The 21,087-nt window shown below is 50.2% G+C and overlaps 1 protein-coding gene across 4 annotated transcripts in view; it reads left to right on the top strand.

Annotated features, from left to right (window-relative positions):
- DBNL (drebrin like) overlaps positions 1–19,382 on the top strand; it is a 35,846-nt gene extending 16,464 nt beyond the window's left edge. The window contains exons 7-14 of one of the 4 annotated variants that reach the window (XM_005313090.4): positions 623–774; positions 3,450–3,504; positions 4,010–4,084; positions 5,490–5,595; positions 8,151–8,303; positions 13,743–13,870; positions 16,122–16,227; positions 17,694–19,382. In XM_005313090.4, coding sequence (XP_005313147.1) covers positions 623–774; positions 3,450–3,504; positions 4,010–4,084; positions 5,490–5,595; positions 8,151–8,303; positions 13,743–13,870; positions 16,122–16,227; positions 17,694–17,833 — 915 coding nt within the window. In that variant the 3' untranslated portion in view covers positions 17,834–19,382. Of the gene's footprint in view, positions 1–622; positions 775–3,449; positions 3,505–4,009; positions 4,085–5,489; positions 5,596–8,150; positions 8,304–13,742; positions 13,871–16,121; positions 16,228–17,641 lie in introns of all 4 variants that reach the window. The other 3 variants (XM_065584374.1, XM_005313092.4, XM_065584375.1) reach the window with 3 other exon arrangements.
- Positions 19,383–21,087: the final 1,705 nt, after the last annotated feature.

The raw sequence follows: 21,087 nt of genomic DNA, 5'->3' as shown, positions 1-21,087 counted from the left end.
TCACTTCTGTGTTCCTGTGGTTACCGGTTACCGTTAGGTTCCAACTCCTGCTGTTCAGCTAGCTATTCCTAGTTCCCCAAAGCTAAGGGTAATTGTCAGGCCATTTATCTATGACAAGGGTAACAGGCCTACTTTATTTGACTATACTTATGCTAACTTGCTTACGCTAATGTCTTACAGGGCACAGGTCTGTAGATTCCTTGTGTTACAGCTGACTACAATAAAGGCTAAGCTAGCACTCTGGGCTACAGGTCCCAGTTTCTGTTCTCTGTTCCCATCAGGAAGGGGAGGGCTCGGTCTCAGGGCATGGCCCTGATCGCTGTCAGGGCTTCCGTGACTTGTGCTTACATGAGCAAGCAAAGTCTTTGAGGGAGGAGTCTGTGTTTCCGGGTCCGCCCTCCATGTGGAGTCGTTGGAGCCCTCCCAGGAGCGTGTGGGGTGATGTTAGAGCAACCAGGGCTGCACACGCTCCATCCAGCTGTAGTGGACAACACAGTAACCAGCTGTAAATCTCTCGTGATGGTTGGTGATTAAAGTATGAAGACATGGTGAGGAGAGAGCTGTGGGGATTTTTCTCCCATGCTGGCAGCTTTAACCAGACTTGGCACGCTCCTGTCCTTAGAAAGACGAGGAGAACCGCCGGCTGGAGGAGAAGAGGAGAATGGACGAGGAGCGGCAGCGACTGGACAAAGAGCACCAGGAGCGGGAGCTGCAGGAAGCAGCCGGGCGTGAGCAAAGGTTTAAAGAGAGATCCAGTGAGATTGATGCTCAGAAGTGAGTCTCTTCTTTGCACTGAGAAGCTCTAACAGCTTCCTTGCCTTATTCCAGGGATCTGTCTGGTCTCCTTCCCTCGGAACCAGGGGCTGCTTTATTCTCCCCCTCCCCCTACCACCACATGCCATCAGGTTAGCAATCCCACGCTGCAGAGCGTAGGACCCAGGAGCGAGGACCTATGTAGGGAATGCTCCACCCTCACCTCAGAAGACAGTCCCAGTGCCCTTCCAGCCAGATCTCTGGTGTCTCTCCTAAATGTCCCCTTCACTGCGCCAGTCTCCCCATTCCTGTCAGTGGAGAGGGGAAGTGTGTGGCCCAGTGGGTTTCAGGGAGTGGCAGACTCGCTTTATCTGTCCGCGCACAACAACATGAACTCTCAGTTAAAGTTCCTCCAGTGCATTTCCTGTCCATGCAATCGCTGAAAATCCAGGAAGTCACCATTCAGGCAACAGCCACTTCCAGAAACACCCTGGCTGCTCGCCTCCACAACACCCTTGCCTCCTATACAAACAGTCAGCCACCCACAGTACACACCTCTGACCCTCCCAGTTGTGCTGACACACACACAACTCCAGCCTCTGACTGGCTTGCCTGCTGCTAGGCAGTATGACAGCGAGTCACTCGCTAATGTGTCATAGTCTTTATGAGGTCAGAGTTAAGGCTATGCCCTGGAGTCCCGGTCCGATGGGCCTTGTAAATTCTGTTGGATGGGGCTCCTGTCTGGTAAATCATCCAGGTGGAGAAGGTGCCTTCTCCACAGCCAAGCTACAAGCTCTACTTGTTGAGCAACTTCAGCTGAAGTCGTCCTGCCCCATCCCTCTATGTCCTGTCCCCAGTAGGGCATGGAGGCTGGTCTGATGGGCAAGACTTTGCCTCCCCCACCCTGGAACTGCCTCCTCCCTCAAACAGCTCTCTCAGACTCAAGAGGGGAGCCCCAGCGAACAGACCTTGCTCGGTCCATCGGACCAGGGCTCCGATTGGCGCAACCATAAGCCCAGTCTTAGACGTGACTCTCTCTCATCTTTATACCTACCCCTGCAGCCATCCATGGTATTGTGCAGCACAACCACAGTGGTGTCCGTGCCCAGGCTGTTTCTGTGTTGGTCGCTGGCAATACGTCTGCTGCCCCAGCACTCGTGCAGATCTCAATTCTGTAGCTGCTGCCTGAAAACAAATGCTAGGTGTTGAAACCATGGCTGAAAACACAACTCACCCATTCACAGACGGTTTCCAGAATGCTACAGTAGCACCTCTTGCATCCACCATTTGCAGTCTGACACGGTCCCATGTTTAGGGACATTCCCCTCCCCCCCAAATACACACACCTACAGCTCTAGGACATTGCAGTTTCTCAAGGCCACACCCTATAAGCAGCAAATGTGGCCGGAGCCTGTTGGTTGCAGTGCAGGGCAGACAAGGTAGCTGAGGGTTGAGATGGGGCTTGGGGCTGTGGAGCAATGTAACTTCTTATTTCCACGCTCTTTGGGGTCTGTGTTGGTGGATCCTGCAGTCTGGCAACCTTGACTCTGTTAACACTTTTGGTGTGAGGCTGTAGTATGTTTGAGGGTGTTTTGTAGCTCCTCCTAATGAGAGCGAGCCTTGCCCCCTGCTTGGCGTCTGACCGGGAGTCTCGTTGGTCCTGTGCCCCCAGTGGCGGTATGAGTAGCCACACCAGAGGCACCCCAGAGTCAGCAAGGAGCATGATAGACTGGCAGGGAGCAAACCCCTCCCCAAAGCCATGCACTGATAGGCGCAGGGGGTAAGGTGGGTACCAGCACCTCCCCCTGCCGGGAGAACAGACAGCAATGCCCACCCTTTGCCCTCCTGAGCGGAGGCTGGCAATAGCGACCCCTTTCCTCCCCCCCAAAAACATCTCTGCCGCTAAGGACACTGGGCGGGGAGAGCAGTGGCTGATTTTCCTGCCACTAGACACTGTCCACATGGGCTCTGACCTCCCTTCGTCCTTCCAGTGGGGGCAGTGATATCCTGGCTCCAGAATTCCTTTCACAGAGCCTGGGGTTGTGGGGGAGGAACAGCCCCCCAGTCTGTGTTTGCCCAGTCCCCCGGGCAGGGAGTTCTTTCCCCCACTCCTGAAGGGTGTGTTGGGGGGAAAGGGGTCCCATGGTGATGCGTGAAAAGTGATCAGAGAAGCTGGAGTGGCCACATCTCCTTGCTACTGCCCCACAGTTCCCATCTACATGACTCCAATAGTGGGGTGGGGGGTGGGCTCATCTCGGGGTTGGGGCTGACACACCTATCCTGTTCTCTTTTCCCCCCCCTCTCCCCCCCATATTAAGCCAGAACCTTGGGGAAATGCTTCACTCTCCCTCCCGCTCCTGGAGCTGGCCGTAGGGGTCCCCACAGGCTCGGCTGCCAAGTGCTTGCTGCTGCTATGAGGAAGTCCTGGAATGGGTGGGTGGGGGTCCTTCCTTGTGAACGCTGTGGCAAGGATGGGGATTGTTCATATGACAGAGCGGAGCCCCTAAAGTGCCAATTTTAGGGGAAGCGGTGAGGGCAGCACCCCGCTGTAAGGTTGCCTGTGCCAGGGCCCTAGTGCAGTATGCAGCAGCAGAGAGCCGGGGAGCTCCGCCCAGCTGGGCTGCTTGGCACCAGGGGCAGAGCGAGCAACTCGGCCTGGTTATTATTTAACTCCAGTTTGTTATTTACAATGGCAGGAAATTCCAGCAGCAGCAGGATACCCAGAGCAGGGACAAGGAGAAGCAGCAATGGGTGAGTTTTGACAATCGCCGTCCCTTCGACCTCTTATTCGTGACTCTTGCAGAAATCTGGGGAGGGGGCAGGGTCTCCCAGAATAGCGCAGCGTGGACTGCATCTGGGGGAGCTCCAGACAGACAGATGCCCGTGAGCAACGTTATACCTAGACAGGCTGAAGCAGTGTCAGGACTTCCCTTGTGGAATGTGTGTAGGGATCAGGAATGACTTGTCCAACACCTGCAGAACTGTCCCGTCCGGCCAGGTGCATTGGACAGAGAACGGCTTTGTCAGAGCATCAGCTGTCAGTCACTCTCATAGGCAGGTTCCAAAGCCTGGCAAACTGGGTGTGTCCAGAATTTGGCTGTCTGGCTCTGTAATGACCATCCTTCCGATGCTGCTCCTCGTTCCCGTCCCCCGGCGCCAGGGGAAGCCATGTTTCGGGGCGGGGTTTGGCCTGGGGGCTGGGTGAGAGATCCTTGTCTCTGTGGCTGCAAGAGCAAAGGGTTGTCTTGTGCTGCAGAAGGAGCAGGAAGCGGAGCACCAGGCCACCCAGCGGAGGGGCCTCCGGAGGAGCGAGTCTGTGGAGAAAGCTCAGGTACGTGCGAGGAGGAGCTCCCATGGTCTGCTGCCAGCACCGACAGCCACGGCTGCGCCAGCCAGGCCTACGGGCAATCCATGGCTGAGCAGTGCGCTCCTTTTCCTGCCGCTTCGAAGTGCACATGGAATGAATTGACCCTCGCAGTAACCCTTCCTTTGTTCCCTTCCCCTCAGAGGTGCTGGGGACACGGCACGGACTATTCAGACACAGCAGTCGCATGTATTGCCTCGCCTGCCTGGTCCTTCAGCTGGGTGCTTGTCTCCTGGGGGCTTTGAGTTACTCTCTAAGGCCCGCACAGCTGGCTGTGGGTCTCCTGAGAGCTTGTTCCCCAACTTGTTGTGGGCTGTGGGTCTTCTGAGGGGCGTGGACTCCTATCTGCCTCCACACGCCTCATGGCCATGCGTCTCTTGGTGTCACAGGTGCTTGTCCCTGACGCTCCTGGGGGCTGGGGAGCTTTCGCTGCCCTCCCCCAGCCTAGTCTGTGGGTGCAGGGGCTTGCTCCAGGCCTCCACTGATGGCTGCTGGTCTCCTGGGGACTGTGGTTGTTTGTCCTAGTGGCTGGATCTTGTTCGTCCCACAACTTTCCTGTATTTCTGTGAAGGGAGGGAAAAAGAGGGTGAAATTTAGGCTTCCCAGTTTAGTTCCCAGTCATAAGTGAGGCCTGTCTGCTGCTCCTGTGGAGCTCCCCAATAGAGGACTTCAACAGAACAAGTGAGAGGCTCCATGTGCCATACTGGTGGTACCTTGTTCTCCAGCTGCCTGTTTCATGCAGGCAGAGGGCCAGTGCTGAGAAGGAATCGCAGGGCAAGGTGGTAACGTAGGCCTTGGTGCCATCAGAGGGTTGTGACTAGTCCCATGATACCACCGTATCCATTCTACCAGAGGCCTCGTCAAGTCCAAGGCCAGAAAAGGACCATTGTGATCCTCTAGTCAGATCTGTGTCTCACAGGCCAGAGAAGGTCCCACAATAATTCCCAGAGCTGATCTGTTAGGAAAAACATCCAGTCTTGATTTAATACCGCGCAGTGATGGAGACTCCACCACGACCCTGTGTAAATTGTTCCAGTGGTTAATTACTCTGTTGAAAACGTACACAGCACAGTAACAGCGATGAAACCACAACCCCTCTAGGACTTGGAGTTGATGAGTACAAGTGACCTCTCAGCACTGACTTGTAGGTACATCCTGAAGGGAATGAGCAGAACTGTTCTAAAGCTGTTCCAGGCAGGTGGGTGAGCAATACCCAGGGATTTAGGAAATGAGATGGGTTCTTACCTTGAAAACCAAACCATCTGCCAGCATTGTGTATTGCAGAGCCAGGTGACAGAATCGATTATCCAACCGTGGGAATAATGGCTTGTGTCTTACGTGGATGCGTGTGTGTGCTCTTTTTTCCTCACAGGAAGCGGCATCGCTGATAGCGCAAAGATCAGTGAACCCACGGGACATCTTCAAACAGAAGGAGAGGTCTATGCCCTCAGAAACAGCCGCCTTCGGTTCCCAACCAGGTATAAAGCAAGAGTGGAACATCAGCAGAGAGAACAGTGCTGGCTGATAGCCTGCTCAGGGGTTATAAAGCTCCTCAGGAAAGACACAGTCAATGCCATGTTAACATACGGCTTACAGGTAAATACATAGGGAACATGTGATACGAAGGTGTTATCAGCATGTGTTTGGGATAGGCATGCTACTCCCGAGTGCCAGAGGCAGAAGTGAGTTACAGTGGTCATTCCAGTTCTGATAAAACTCCTATCACACAACCATGTGATCTGCATTATAGGTGGAGCAATGCCTAGAGATAAGTTTGTCAAACACTTCCCATTATAAGCCTCTCCTTTTCAGCAGCTAATAACTTCACCCAGCCGGTGAGGTTGAGATTTTCCATGCTTGTCCCTGCTGTCTCCTGGATTTTTTTAATGATTCAGCAAAAATAGGTTTGTGAATGTTAAGTCTAGAACAGGGGTCAGCAACCTTTCAGAATTGGTGTGCCGAGTCTTCATTTATTCACTCTAATTTAAGGTTTCGCGTGCCAGTAATACAGTTTAACGTTTTTAGAAGGTCTCTTTCAATAAGTCTATAATATATAACTAAACTATTGTTTTATGTAAAGTAAATAAGGTTTTAAAAATGTTTAAGAAGCTTCATTTAAAATTAAATTAAAATGCAGAATCCCCTGGACCGCTGGCCAGGACCCAGGCAGCATGAGTGCCACTGAAAATCAACTCGCGTGCCACAGGTTGTCTACCCCTGGTCTAGAAGGTACCCTTGAGATCAGCTAGTCTGACTTCCAGGATTTTCACCAGCTTCACCACCCCAATTTGAACCAGGGACCTTCAGCGCAACATGTGAAGACCACTTAAAAGGAGGGATGGTGGTGTAGATAGGGTACTAGGATGGAAGAACTGGGTTCAATCCCTACTTTGCCACAGACTCCGTCTATGGCCGTGGGTAAGTAAGCAAGCAGTAGCTTAGAGGAGCAGTGGAAAATGTCTTGCTTCCACTTCCAGTTCCAAGGGGCTGAACGTTCAGAAATATCGCTGCTGTTTTTGAGCACAAGAGGCAGGAAAAACAGATGCTTCTGCCGATGGTTAGACATTTTCTATCTGATTCTTTGAACAACTCTGGCATCTCCAGGGTTTGCAGTAGGTACTTGAAATTTGACAGCAGATAGTCCTGATGTAAAAGAGGTGCCTTTGCTGTCCGAAAAATCAAGTTGGCCAAACCTGGTGATTAGTCCCAGGAAATTGTCATTTCATATGCATGGTAGTATTGGCTCAAGACTTAATTCACTGAACATTCTGTCTGCACCGGGCATGCTCCAAAGCCTCGCTCAGTTAAATAGTGACCCGCTTGCACCCTCCCAGCAAAACACCCTTTAGCCTGACAGCACGCTGTGTTGGAAGCCAGGCGAGTGGTAATTCAAATCTCACCTCTCCCGCTGACTGCTTTTAATGTTGCTTTGTGCTTCGCAACCCTTATTGTGGCTCACATGGTCATATCTGGCAGAGAAGGGAACAGAACCGAGGTCTCTTAACATGAGACCCGAGTCTTATTCACTTAGCCACACTGCCTCCCTCAAATAACACAGCTATATACTTGGCTAGGTTGTAACCTCCACCACTGCTGTAACATTCCCTTCCCAGAGCCAGGATTAGAACCTAAGACCCTTGATACTCCACGCTCCACTGCTGTCTAGCAGAATTGTGCACTGTGCCGGGTAGGCAGAGTCTTATTGGGAAAGTGTGCGTAACATCCCCCTCTAGTGGTGGACACAGAAGATAACTGCTGCCTCTGGCTAGCTTCTATTCTTTTAACTCGGGGGGTAGAGGACTTTCCTACAGAACTGAGGGTCAAAGCCTGCTGATGACCTATGGCTGGAGTCTTTGTGGTTCCACACGAGGGCACTTTTGTTTTTGCAGTTTTCTCTTAAAACCTAGGAAACGTAATATGGAAAAGTAAACTAAAAGAACGTTATTACCTTTGCAAAGTCAAGCACTCAGAAGTTAAGCAGTGCCAGAATGGCGGTTGCCCGTGCATCCTTAACTTGTCCTCCTTGTGCATATGCATTATGGTAGTCATTAATTACATGAACACATGCGATTTCTTCCAAAAGGACTCCTGCCTTGTTTAGTGCACAGGATGAACAGCAACTGAAGCAGGTTTGGGTAGTGAATGAGGCTGTTGTCCATAGGATCCCCCTGCCTCGCATTCTGCTTTTTGCTGTAACAGTGTAGCAGGGGATATAGAAAGTGATAGGATACTCTTGTGGCAGTCCCTGGACTGGAACTCAGGAATACTAGGCAATAAGACTGTGTCTCGGACAGTAAATCCCACAGATCTCGGGGGCAGATCAGCTGAGCGAGAAGATGCTGTTTCTCCCGAGTCACTTTTCAGAGCAGTGCCACACCGGAACAGTTGGTTCCAACTGCTATAGCTGCTTCGAAAGGAGTAAGCGCAGAGATGGTGGAGCGAAGAGTAGGTACTTCCCATTTGTACTCTTCTCTGAACAGCTCGCTTGCTTGCTTGATGTGCCTAGTGTGTTTCTCGCTTCCGTCCTTCCCAGGCAAGCTACGGAGCCCCTTCCTGCAGAAGGAGAGCAGCCCTGTCCACGCTCCGGCCTCCCCAGTCCACTCAGCTGCCCAGGCCTTTCATCCACCTTCCCTTGTCCATCCCTCTGCTCGGGAGACGCCTCCAGCCTCTCCGGTTCCTGGCTCAGGTGTGTTGCTTTACCTTCCCCACCAGGTCACTAGGCAGGGGTGCTGGAAGAAATGTGTATAGTGGGGGTGCTGAGAGCCATTGAACCCAACTGTGAACCCTGTATATGATGGAAACCACTTCAAGCCAGGGGGTGCGTCAGCCCTCCTAGTTCCACCAGGGGAGAGCTTTCACTTTGGCTCTCGGAGCAGGTCTGCCAGCTATTGTGGCTTCTGCCGTAGTACAAGATATTTTCAAGGTTGTCATGGCTTAGTTTCATTCTGTCTCCACATGCCCATAACTTTCTGAAAAATTCTCCTTTGGGCCAGAAACTTTGCCTGCTGTATCTCAGACCAGGAATGACTTTTGCTTGCTAAGTCTGAAGACGGTCCTTTCAGCTGTTAGTGTTATGGAGAGTGGGGAATAATCCAGCTTCTCAGCATTATGTCTTTTTTGCTCACCAATAACTCCAATGGCTGGACTCCAAACAGTGCATGTGAATGGCCTTTATGAGCCAGCAGGCTTTCGTTGTGGGGAAGAGCTGCCTAAAAATTTAAAAGCAGGCGAACTTGAGAGCGCTTGTCTGAACCTGCTCAATTAGCAGGGCCCGGTTTATGTATTTAAGTGTGTTCGGTGCTTTTCAAATGAGCTAGATGGGTCTCTGCACTGGAGAACTTGCAATGGAAGGATCTAGTCCTGCAGATGCCACTAGACATCCACCAGCAGTCCCATAGGTCTTAGCAGCGAAGGTTAAAACAAGGAATTAAGTAAAAACATGCAGGTGGCTCCTTTTCTCTCCTTTTCCTTTATTTTCTTTTAAAAAGAAAACAAGGATACAATATGTTTTAAATCAGCAGTAACACAACGTTTACGTTGCATGTTCAGATACAAAATCCAGAGAGTGCAAAAGGGAAGGATCTCTCACAGTAACGCAAACTCCCCTGCATTGCAGATATGTAAGATTATTATTTTTATTTCTAGTTAGGCTATTTAATATGACCTAAATGTTACAGTACATACAACATGGATGAGTTCTGTGTTTGTAGAGCACCTTGCACACCAGGGGCATGGGCTATGATTTTGCTTTGCTCAATCTACTTGGGTTGTAGAGGTGCTGGTTGCAACTCCATAATTAAAGTGACACCCAGGCTTGTTATGACACCCTCTTTCCTCCCCAAATTATTTTTACTGTGAAGTACAACGTTCCTTTTATTTCCTTTGTGTACTGTTACAAGGTTATGCTTCCTGGAGGACAGAGTGCTTAAAGGTTGAAGTGCTGAAATTCACCCATTTTTAATTTACTCGTGGGGAACGTCTTCTATTTTTTTAAAGCTGAAAAAGGACACTTCTGGGTTTTCTTTCAAATTGTCCCCAAAATGCAGTCTCTGGGACCCAGCATAGAAAGGTTCCATCCCAAGAGATTCAAGGGGGCCTGGGGAACTTGGTACATCAGTATAAACACCTTGCAAAATTCATAAGAACATATTGGAAACAGAAAAGGTTCAGAAAAGGGCAACAAAAATGATTAGGGGTATGGAACAGCTTCCATATGAGGAGAGATTAAAAAGACTAGGACTTTTCAGCTTGAAAAAGAGACGACTAAGGGGGGATATGACAGAGGTCTATAAAATCATGCCTGGTGTGGAGAAAGTAAATAAGGACGTGTGATTTATTCCTTCTCATAACACACAAACTAGGGGTCACCAAATGAAATTAATAGGCAGCCGGTTTAAAACAAACAAACAAAAGGAAGTATTTTTTCACACAATGCACAGTCAACTCCCTGCCAGAGGATGCTGTGAAGGCCAAAACTATAACAGGATTCAAAAAAGAACTAGATAAATTCATGGAGGATAGGTCCAACAATGGCTATTAGCCAGGATGGGCAGGGATGGTGTCCCTAGCCTCTGTTTGCCAGAAGCTGGGAATGGGCAACAGGGGATGGATCACTTGATGATTCCCTGTTCTGTTCATTCCCTCTGGGGCACCTGCCATCGGCCACTGTCGGAAGACAGGACGCTGGGTTAGATGGACCTTTGGTCTGACCCAGTATGGCTGTTCTTATGTCCACTACTCCAAATGCTGTAATAAAATACAAGTCTCAGTATGCTTGGCCCATGTGGCCTGTTGAATAGTGCACTGGGCTGGGATTTGAGAGACCTGGGTTCTATTCCCATCTCTACTCCTTGTCTACTGTGTGAACGTGGGTATGTCACTGCCCTGTTCTGTGCCTCAGTTTCCCCATCTGTAGAATGGGGTTGATGATACTGACCCCCATAAGCTTTGCGGTTTAGTGCTGGAAGAGTTCAGGATTACTGTTATTCTGCACCAGGGCTTTGGTGATAAGGAAGCTGACACTGGGCCTGATCCCTGGGTTACAGCAAAGCTACCAGAGGCTTAATTTCCTGAGACAACACATCCCCTTTATAACAGTGTCCTCAGGAACCAAGTGTTTGGAATGTTCAGAGTGGGAGGGAAGCCTGACAGTGTCCTTGCTGCAGAGAGCTTCCTACCAGGGGCAGCACGGACATATAGAGCAAACTTATTCATGGATCCAGCCTTCTCTGACCAGTCCTGCTTTGTTTCTGGTTTCCGTGCACGCCTCTTTGAGTTGCAAGTGGCCTTTCCTCCAGCTAGCCGACGCTCTGCAGCAGTGACGCAGCCCCTTCCCGGGGTGAGGTTCCATCTCCAGCGTGCTGCCCTGTAGCTGCTTGGCTCTGCTAAATATTCAGCAGCCACATTGCGGTGAAGTTCTCTTTGCTGCGTCTCTTCCTCTTCCAGTACCTGGTCCCGGCATCTGCTACCTTCACCCTGTTTTCTCCCTTAGTGCTGAGAGGGTTGGTGCCTTTTGGATGGTGCCAGTAGCCTAGGATTAGGGCTGGTGACCGACTCTCCTCTCCGCCAGCTTCTTTCCTTCAGAAATAAAAGTAAACGCACCCAGACACAAACCACCAGAGCCCCTGCAGGCGGGGCAGGCGCTGCACAAAGCAGGTCTAACTTGGGTGGTTGGGTTTAGTGTGTGGGTGTGGGGTGGTGCTGGCGGCATGTGCTAGACAGGATGTCAGACTACATGATCTGCTGGTCTCTTCTGGGCTTAAACTCTATGACTCTAAAGCGACCAGCTTCTGTATTTCAAGGAACATGAGACCATAGCAGGTTCCGTACTACATTTCAGCTTTCTCCCTGCTAGAGGTGAAACCGGGTTGCAACTGGTATGTATTCATGCATTCCCCACTAGGGGTCGCTGTTGTGCTGAGGAGAGATTTAGACCTAACCCTAAACTTGGTCCTGCTCAGAGCTAACCTGCAAGCAGCGACATCCCACTAGCAATCCGTCTCCTGGATTGTGGTGTTCCCATCGCTGTATGGGATTCTAAGGGGAGGCAGGCAGTGGCTGACATTCAGTGATCTGAAATGGCTTGTTTGCGCATTGCCTAGCAGCTCTCAGGAGCCCCGTTGTCCTGGGCTCTGCATAGGAAAGGATAGTCCCTGACAAGCAGAGGGCGTGGGAAGAAGATGGACAAGGGGAATGGTGATGAGCACATGTGGATACCTAGACTGGTTGTGTGCACAATCTGCAGGGTCGAGTGTGGGGGCTGGGTTGGTAATAAGATGTCTGGCCATTGTGCATTGGTGATGTCCCATAGTCCCCAGGGGAGAAGTGCATATTGGGAGGGTTTTGAAGGCGGACACAGCCTTAGTTTGGGGACGGAAGCCCAGTTAATGTCTCTGTGACCGCATCCTGTCCTTCTGCCAGAGCAGCTGTAACATCCGTCCTGTCTTATATTGCCTGCATAGTTTCCCTCTTGCTGCTGACCCCTCTAGCAGGTGTCTCTTCCTATCTGAGTGCTCCCCAGCCTGTCAGCTCCCAATCAGCCTCTAGTTTAAATAAACCTTCCCTCTTCCAGCTCCTGATTTGGCTAAGATGGAGCGTGTCCCCCCTGAATATGCTCCCCTCCTCCCCGCAAGTTCTGCATCTAATAAACTCCTAATAACCTCTCCTCTCAACATCGTCTTCCACTCCTTGAGATTCTGGAGCCCTGCGTATGGAACCAGAAGCATTTTGAGAATGTCACAGCAGAGCACTTGAACTTCAAGCTGCCTCTGTAATTATCTAAACTTCACTTCCAGGAGTTTTCTTATCATTTCTTACATTGACACAGCCAGACACAGGCTTCTCCCTAGCACCCTCTAGAGCCTGGAAATGTCCCCCTAATAACCCTATCTGCATGCAGTTTGGCTGTAGGGGCAGACAAGAGCAAACCATGTTCAGCAAACGGGATTGCTGACAACCCCGGTACACCACACCTGCATTTCATCAGGTAGACTGGGCCTAAAGGTTTAGATGTCTCACGAGACCCACCACCCTTGTTCCTGGTGAGGAAGTCCCACAGTGGCTCTGACCGTTTCCACTCTCCCAGCTGTCTAGGCACACTGGATACAATGGATCATATGAACTGGAACCATAAACTCCCTGAACATTAAATCTCACCAAATGAGGGTCAATCCATCCTCATCGTCATATCCACTCATTATTATCCACACCTGAACATAGCCACTTTATGAACTTCATACCCTCATATCTCAATGTCTGTACTTTGACAAATCAATCTTTTACCCCCAATCGGGGATATTGCAGATTATGTATTCCTCATACCACCTTATCTTAAACCAAACTTTGCACCCTCGATAATCTGTATGCTATTCCCTGATAACCAGAAACTTCTATGCTCAAACTCTGTTCACTATTTTTTTTTTTTTAACATCATCTTAATAAAATTTTTAAATGCGTAAGGGCCCAAGCTTGCATGGCGCCGGGAGAGCGTCTGGAGGATCTGATAAAGCTTGTCCATTCTCCATCGTCTCCAATCTACAAAAAAAGCATTGCTAAAATCATTACTCTCCTGCTGCTCCAGCTCCATCGCCCCTCTCCTCTAACTCCTCCTGGGCTCTAACGCAAGCTCCTTGTGTTCATCTCTGTGGCCCAATGTGATCTTACCCACCTGTTCTCAGGTCTCCTCTCTTCCTTCTTGCTCCTTGTCTTCCTATTACTGGAGCTGGTTAGGAAGTGATTTCCCCCGCTCCCCCCCCCTTCCAGCCCCTTACAATTTTGTGGGGGATGAAAACTGAAAAAATTTGACAAATGGATTTTTTGGCAACATTTTCCATTGAGGGGGGAGCTATTTTCTGTAGGAAATAAGTGTTCGCCAGCTCAACCTCTCTCTTCGATACTCAGAGGGATGGAAGGAGCTGTAGGCTGTCAACCCTGATGCACTGATCATTTCCTCCAGGTCCCCCCTTCTGCATCCCACTTCTGATCATGATCTGGTACCTCCTTAGCCTCTGTCTACGGGTCAGAGCTTGGTTCAGAAAGCTGTCCAGCACGTGGCTCTGACGGGAGGGAGGGAGGGACCAGTGTGTGAGGGGATTGACACCGCAAGGTATTCTGGGTTTCTTTCTAGGTGACGCTGCTGTGCAGGACACCAGGTACAGTCCAGTCCCCCCGGTGTCCCAGCCGCAAGTGGAAGAGGACGCTCTGTACGAGGAACCCCCTGCTGAGTCGGCTGTCTACGAAGAGCCCCCCACTCAGGTGGGTTTCGTTACGGAAACAGGGCTGTTTGGCTCAATCTGTTTAACACCAAGAAGATTGAGATGACTAGATTACGGCCTAGAAGTACCTATAGGCAGCTAAGTTCCCTCTAAGGTGTGTGCCTGCGCGGCCGTGCGGGAGACCACCAAGGGCCACACACCTAACTCCCCCAGCCCCGGGGCTGCGGCACAGCAAGGAGAGATGCCTCTCCTGCCCCCCCAGCAGCAGGGAGGGGCCCCTCTCTCCTAGCCCCAGAGCTGCTGCGGCGGGGAGAGAGAGCTGGAGGGAGTCCTTTCTGCCTGTTGCCGCTCTGGGGCAGCTTGCAGCCCAGACTCCTCATCCCCACCCCCACCCCAGAGCCCACATCTCCAGCTGGAGCCCTCACTACCCCGCACCCCACCTCTCCCCCAGCCCTGAGCCCTCTCCCATACCCTGAACCCCTCATCCCTGGCCCCACCTCAGAGCCTGCACCTCCAGCCAGAGCCCTCACCTCCTGCACCGCAGCCCTGAGTCCCCTCCCACAGTCCGAACCCCTTGGCCCCACCCCCACCACACATCACCTCCATATTGGTGCACATAGCAAAATGCATTCCGCACATGGATGGGAAAAATTGGAGGGCACGTTGACAGGGGGAAGAGATCTGTCAGTAGAGAACTCTATAACCTAGCAGACAAAGGTAAAGTCTAGCAAGATCCCAGGGATGGGAGTTAAAACTTCAGACAAATAACTGGAAATATGGCAGAAATGTAATAGTGGGAGTAACAACCCACCTAGGAATGTGGTGGATTCTCCATCACTTCTGATCGTTCAATCAAGAATAAATCCCTTTTTCTTAACACTCTTAAAGCTCAGCCAGGAATCTCTCGGTGACATTCTCTGGTCTGTGATTTGCAAATCAGGTACCTTCTGGCCTGTAGAGATACAAAGTCACTTCTTAAAGGTTTTGTTATTTGTTTCTAAGCTTTTCTGGGTGGAATCATTTATAAAGATTTGTTTTCTGTTGATTGGGGTTAAATTCTTTCCAGGCTTGGGTTTAGCAGCAGATGATTCCTAATTTGTGGTATCTTTTCCACCCACATAGTGTGAATGTTTCAGTTTAAAGCATCAACCTGTAGTTGCATACGGTAGGTTGGTAAACGTTGCATAGAATAGTTGCACAAGCTTAGTGTGTGAAGCTGGAGTGCTCTCCTCCCTTGGGCAGTATCAGCCCAGATCAAACTTCCTTTTTCTTGTGTTGTAATCCCTCTTTGCACAGTTCAAATGTCCATGCTTCTGATACTGCCCTTTAAACTACAAGTGTCATCTCCTTTGCCGTTTGGCACTAGTGCTCATTTAGAAACATCAAGTGGATTTTTCCATAGCTGGCATTTTTATGATTTCTGCATTATTTTTGGCATCTGGTCCATATTTTGTTGAGGTTTTTACAGATTTTGTAGTTCAGTGTAACCTAGTTTGATCTATCCAGGGTACTTCTATACCCTCCCATGGGGTAGTATCTCAGCACCTCACAATCGCTACTGGATTTATCTATCCTGACAACACCCCGTGAGGTAGGGCAGTGCTATGATCCGCGTTGTCCAGGCCCAGGGAGAGACTCAGGGTCCCTTCCAGCCCTGCATTTCTATAATTCTGTGACAAGTGACTTGTCCAGGGTCAGGCTGGGAGTCTGTTGGAGCCAGGTCTCTGACATCGCAGGCTAGTGCCCTAACCCCTGGGTCATGCTGCTTCTCTGATTTGTGTCAGGATGAGATAAAGCGGCTGTGGTCCAACAAGCATAGCCATCAGTGCCTTTCTGTTGTTGTCAGGTTGGTCATTGGGCAGTCAGTTCCAATGCTGCCCTTTGGGGAGGTGAAAGAAAATCTGCCCGCGGAGAACCCTCTTTTTCTTCTGTTGGGGATAGAGACCAATATTTGAATGTTTGTATGTGTTCTGTTCACGCTGTTACAGGGGTGTGTGTTCGCATGGGGGTGATCTGGTCTGTGTCCCCGTAACACCGTCATTATAACAGGACTGCAGTTCGCAAACAGACTGCTACCAACATTCCTCTCATGGATGAGAGAGGCTCGTGGAAAGTGCCGAGTAAAGGATCTATGCGTGGCACTGGGTTGTTTGCTTTGTTTGGAGTGGTGGGAAAGAGCTAGATTGCTCCACATTGACGCAGGTCTTGACAGCTGGGCTTCCCATGGCACTCCAACAGCAAATGCAAACTCGTTCACATTTAACACTGTCTATTTCCGTTTGCCTTCAAAGGAACAGCTTGAAGATGCCAAATATGAGTGTGCTGTTGAGTACCAGCAAAGGCCGGACTTGGAGGGGAAAGGGTTATGTGCCCGAGCGCTGTACGACTATCAGGCTGGTACGTGGCTCCTTTATTTCTCTGTAATCTTGGGAATTGACAGCCCTGTGGTTTCAGTGTCACACACGTTCCCACCCCAGTGCCTCTAAGTGTGCACGCACTCCCCTGCATTTAGGGGTAGCCCGGGAAAGTCCCCCCCGGCTCCTGGGCAGTGATGCAGATCCAGACGGGTGATGGTGCCCGGCATACGTCAAAGAACAGCAGTGCAGCGAAGTAACTTCCTTTGGCGATCAGTCGCCGTACACAGCTGTGAGTGCAATGCAGCTTTGCTGTGCAACAGCGTCTTTCATGCAGCCTGGATCCAAAAACGATGCAGTATTTGATGCCATCCCTTCCACTTCCTGGACTCCCTACCCCTCTGACCTTCCCGGGCTCTCTCCTCTGGCTCCTTTCCCTCTGCCTCCAAGCACGCCGGGTCAGATTCTCACCTTGTGTAAACCCTAATAGCTTAGGAGAATTCAATGAACTTACGACATTTTGATGATCTAACCCGTCATTTTCTGCTACCCTTAAGATATGGTTCTGCTCTGAAAAGCGACTGTCAGGGTGGCACCATAACAAAGAGGAAAGCACCTAAAGGCTCCTAAGTGAGTCAGGTGCTTTTGAAAATTTTACCCCTAATCCCTAATACAGATCACCATGCAATCATGGCAGCTCCACAGATATGGAGCCTCTAGATTCATTGACCACGGAAAGCAATCCTAGATAACGTAGCAAGAGCAGGGAAAACGAGTCCACAGTGAGTCTGCGTTTTGATAGCGGATTCCAAACAAAACCTCTGACGCGTTTCGTAAAACTTTCAAGGCCCCTCACGACCTATCCACACCTGACCTAGCGTCTCTTATTCAGTATTGAAAGATTGGCTCCCACCTCCGATCGGCCCGTGATCCCAGCCTCCATCGCCCACTGGTTACATTTTCAAACAAGCCCTGTTTGTGCCTTCTTCTACGCTGCCCCTCAGGTTGGGAGAAGCTCCCCATAAACACAAGCAAAACTCCCTCATCCACCTTTAAATCCCTCCTTAAAATTCTGCTTTGCTGTTATGCCTGCAGAATACTTGACAATGGTTAAAGCTGCTAGTCTGCTAAGACCTCTGTTGGCCACATTGTCTCATTGTTTCCTTGTGCTCCCCATCAGTCGCCATCTGTTTCTTGTCTTATCGTTCGATTGTCAGCTCTTTGGGGCAGGGACTGTGTTATTGTTGTCTGTACAGCGCCTAGCACGTTGGGGTCCTGCTCCAGGACTAGGGCTCCTAGGAGCTACAATAATATGAATAACAGTGTTTCCCGCAGACGGATTTTGTGCAGGGCACCAAAAATGTCGTTAAAGGGAAAGAGCAACCTTAGGCAGCGAAGGGGTTTAGGGATGGAGAGCTTTCAGTTGTGACCATATGTCCCTGTCTTTTCCTCAATAGCTTGTGTGACATCAGCTAGCTTCTGACCTTCCCCTGCTCTGTCTCATTCCAGCCGATGACACTGAGATCTCCTTTGATCCTGAGAACATCATCACCAACATCGAGATGATCGATGAGGGCTGGTGGCGTGGCTACGGCCCAGACGGCCACTTCGGCATGTTCCCTGCCAACTACGTGGAATTGATAGAATAAGCAGCCTCCGGGGGAAGGGGAGCAGTTACCCCTAAAAGTGGCTTGATGAAATCTGATTCTTCAACGTTTAAATTGTGTGGCTTTTAAGGCGTGACGTGCCATCGCCTTGCTCCCCTGGTCCCAGGGCAGAACCCAACGGTGCTCTGTTGCCCTCTTCCCCTCCAGCTTAGCTGACACTTCTTGGTGAAGGTCTGAAATGAGCCGTGGCCATTTGCATAACTTACCTACATGTTTCACTCGACAGCTGAAACCTTTTAAGGGGGAGGGACGGATGACTGCTCCCTACCAGGCATTCAGGAAACAAGCCCCCCACTTCAGAACAGGTGTCTCTCATGGAGGAAAAGAGACCCTCAGCCGGATCCGTGAGGGAATGGTAATCAGACGGGCTCCGATTTAGCATTCCGTATGGCTCAGTAACCAATCTGGATCTGTCACTGCAGGGTTAATGCTGCAAAGACCGACACCAAGCAGTCGGGCAATGCCCAAGTCAGCCTTCTATTAGCAACACCGTCTCCCTGCGCATGTGCTATTAAATTATACGTCCTACAGTCTAGCCAGTGCAGCTGCACAGGTGTCCTGAGGTCAAGTTACCGTTGCTCATAGAATCCTGATTTTTGCATTTCCTGCTGTCTCTGGGGCTTCAGCTCGCAAGCTGCCCATTGTACTGCAGTGAGGTTTGCATTTCGCTTCCTCTACGGTCGAGGTGGGAATGAAAAGGATGAATCCCTGTGGCAACTGAACGCTAAGGAGCTGTGCAGCTGCATGTCATGCTGTTGCAGCATCTTGCACAATTCCTTTAGAGCAGTGGTCAGTTATAGAACTCGGGTAAGGATATTTATCATGCATGCATTGGACCAATATTTCATTTACCAATAAGTCCTCTCAGCCTCTCCCAGAGGGTTTTCCTCACCGGGGACTAGCAATGGGTGCACAGTAACACTTTCTGTTAGCCATGGGGACCCGGGGGTGGCGTAGATTTCTTAAAGTACGCAAAGTTGTCTTTTCCCCAAAGGAGACTCTTCTGGGAAATTGAGCAAGGCAAACCTAGGGATTTGTAATGAACCCCACCTCCTTAATCACGGTGTTCCCTGCCTTATATATAATCCAGTAACGATCACTGTGCCCTGAAACAATGGGGATCCTAACTCAGCTATTCCTACCCTCCCTCTTTCCTACTACAAGTTTTCCTCCCTTATGTTGCTTTAACAAACAAACATGGTTCGAAAGATGCTGGAGCCCTTATTCCCCAGCCCTGACTTGCCCCCTTGCCAGCTGCTCCCTCTCCCTGCAGCTGCAGAGAGAATGTCCTGGCTGCTCCAGCCCCGACGCCTCCCACCCCAGGACTCTCCAGCTGCAGTGAGAACTACTCCAAGCTGTTTCTGTGCCGTGTGGGTGCCGAAAGCCGTGTGTTGCATTCCTTCCCGTCTGCTCATCCTGCCTCACCAGCCTCGTGGGCTTGTGTCTGTGTGGACTCTCTCTCTCTCTCTCTCTCTCTCTCTCATCTTTTCCCTTTGGAGTGCTGATGGAAACAATAAAGGGCTTTTCTGTGGTGATGGCTGCAGCTGGTCACTGGGGGTGTCACTGACCTTTAGAGTTGGTGGTTACGGGGCTCATCAGTTTTTGGGGCTTCGATTGCACCCTTCCTTCTGTTCTGGTCAAAACTTCCGGCTGGACAGTGGAGGCTTTGCATTTGGATATGGGCTTGGGGCAGGCAGAGCCTGTGGTGTTTAATCAACAGTTTTAATCTTAAACAAGAGCTTGTGGCCATATGAAATGCCTTACTCTTGTCACATAGCCTCCTGGGCTTGGCCCATCCTTGGAAACGTTTGCGCTGTCTGCCTCAGCCCCTGCTGTTTAGGCTGGACTCCATAGAGCATCTCCAGCAGTGGGTTCATGCATTTGTGCCCGCTTAGATTGCCAGCTGCTTGATTCTCAGGCTCTCCGAGATCCCTGACAAAAACTATAATGGTGTGACCACCTGGGCCTATTGTAGCACCTTGCTCTTGTCCAGTATGTCTCTTACCTGCATAGAATAGCTCTGGGGAAAGGTGTCTCCCCTATCATCCTCTGCGGGGAAGACTGATGGAAATAAATCATTCAGCAGCAGTGTGGCCTAGGGGGATAGAGCACTGCACTGCACTGGGACTCAGCAGACCTGTGTCCTATACCTGGCTCTGCAGTTAGCCTGCTGGGTGAACTCGGGCAAGTCACTCCTCTGCTCTGTGCCTCAGTTTCCCCATGAACAAGACATCAAGATTGGCATCTTTGCTCCAGTGGTTGGGGGAATGAGATGAGACAAAAGCTGCTAGGGTGGAGATGGATGGTGCTTCAATGGAACAGGTGGTGCAATGGGAGAAATGGCAAAGGAAGCAAAGTGGAGGCGATTGTGGGATGGAGGGAGTTAATCTGAGGAAGGGCAGGGGAAAGGCTGCTGTGGATGGAGGTCATGAAAAGCTGGGGACAGGGTTAGCAGTGTAAAAGGGAACGAAATGGCTACCAAAAGGGAGGTCAGAGGTTTCAGAGAGGTCTGTTGGCTTAACTTTTCATTTCTGTGGTTATGTGGCTTCAAGTCAGGGTTGGTACATACATAATATGCCAAGTTGCTTCACAATGCATGGTGTGTGGGTGTGGGTGTGTGTTTGTATGCATACAGCCCCCCCACACACACACACACACGCTGGGTGCTTTAAAACGGCCAATTTCCCAAAGCCGAAAACAACTTTTGAGCAAAATCAATTGAGAGGAAAATGTTTGAACAACAAAGTTGAACAAGAATTGGGAATTAAAAAAAATACTTGGCTAGTTGCTCAGAAGACCACAATTGCGTAATCCTGCAAGAAGGTTTGTTTTGTTAAAAAATCATCCTGGGAAAGCACCAATAATAAACTACATCTAACTAAACAAATGGAAAAAAGGGGAAATGGATTGCAATGAACATAAATGAGCAGTTATTAAATGCATAACCCAAGTCATATGAGAAGCTGAAGCCACCTGTGAACAAGCTGTGGCTGGCAGGGGTAGCACAAGAACATGGGACAGTCAATTAAACTGAAAGGTGGGAAATTCAAAACTAGTAAGAGGAAATACATTTTCAAGCTGCATGATTAGGCTGTGGAACTCACTGCCACAGGATGTTATTGAGGTCAAGAATTTAGCTGGTAAGAGACTGGACATTTATATGGCTAATGAGAACAGGTAGAATTAATGCTAACTCAAGAAGTTCTTTGAGTAGTGTTCCTGTGGGTGCACCAGGG

Source organism: Chrysemys picta, chromosome 2 (assembly GCF_011386835.1).
Source record: "Chrysemys picta bellii isolate R12L10 chromosome 2, ASM1138683v2, whole genome shotgun sequence".
Classification (NCBI taxonomy): domain Eukaryota; kingdom Metazoa; phylum Chordata; order Testudines; family Emydidae; genus Chrysemys; species Chrysemys picta.
This window is presented reverse-complemented; position numbering and strand designations above follow the sequence as displayed.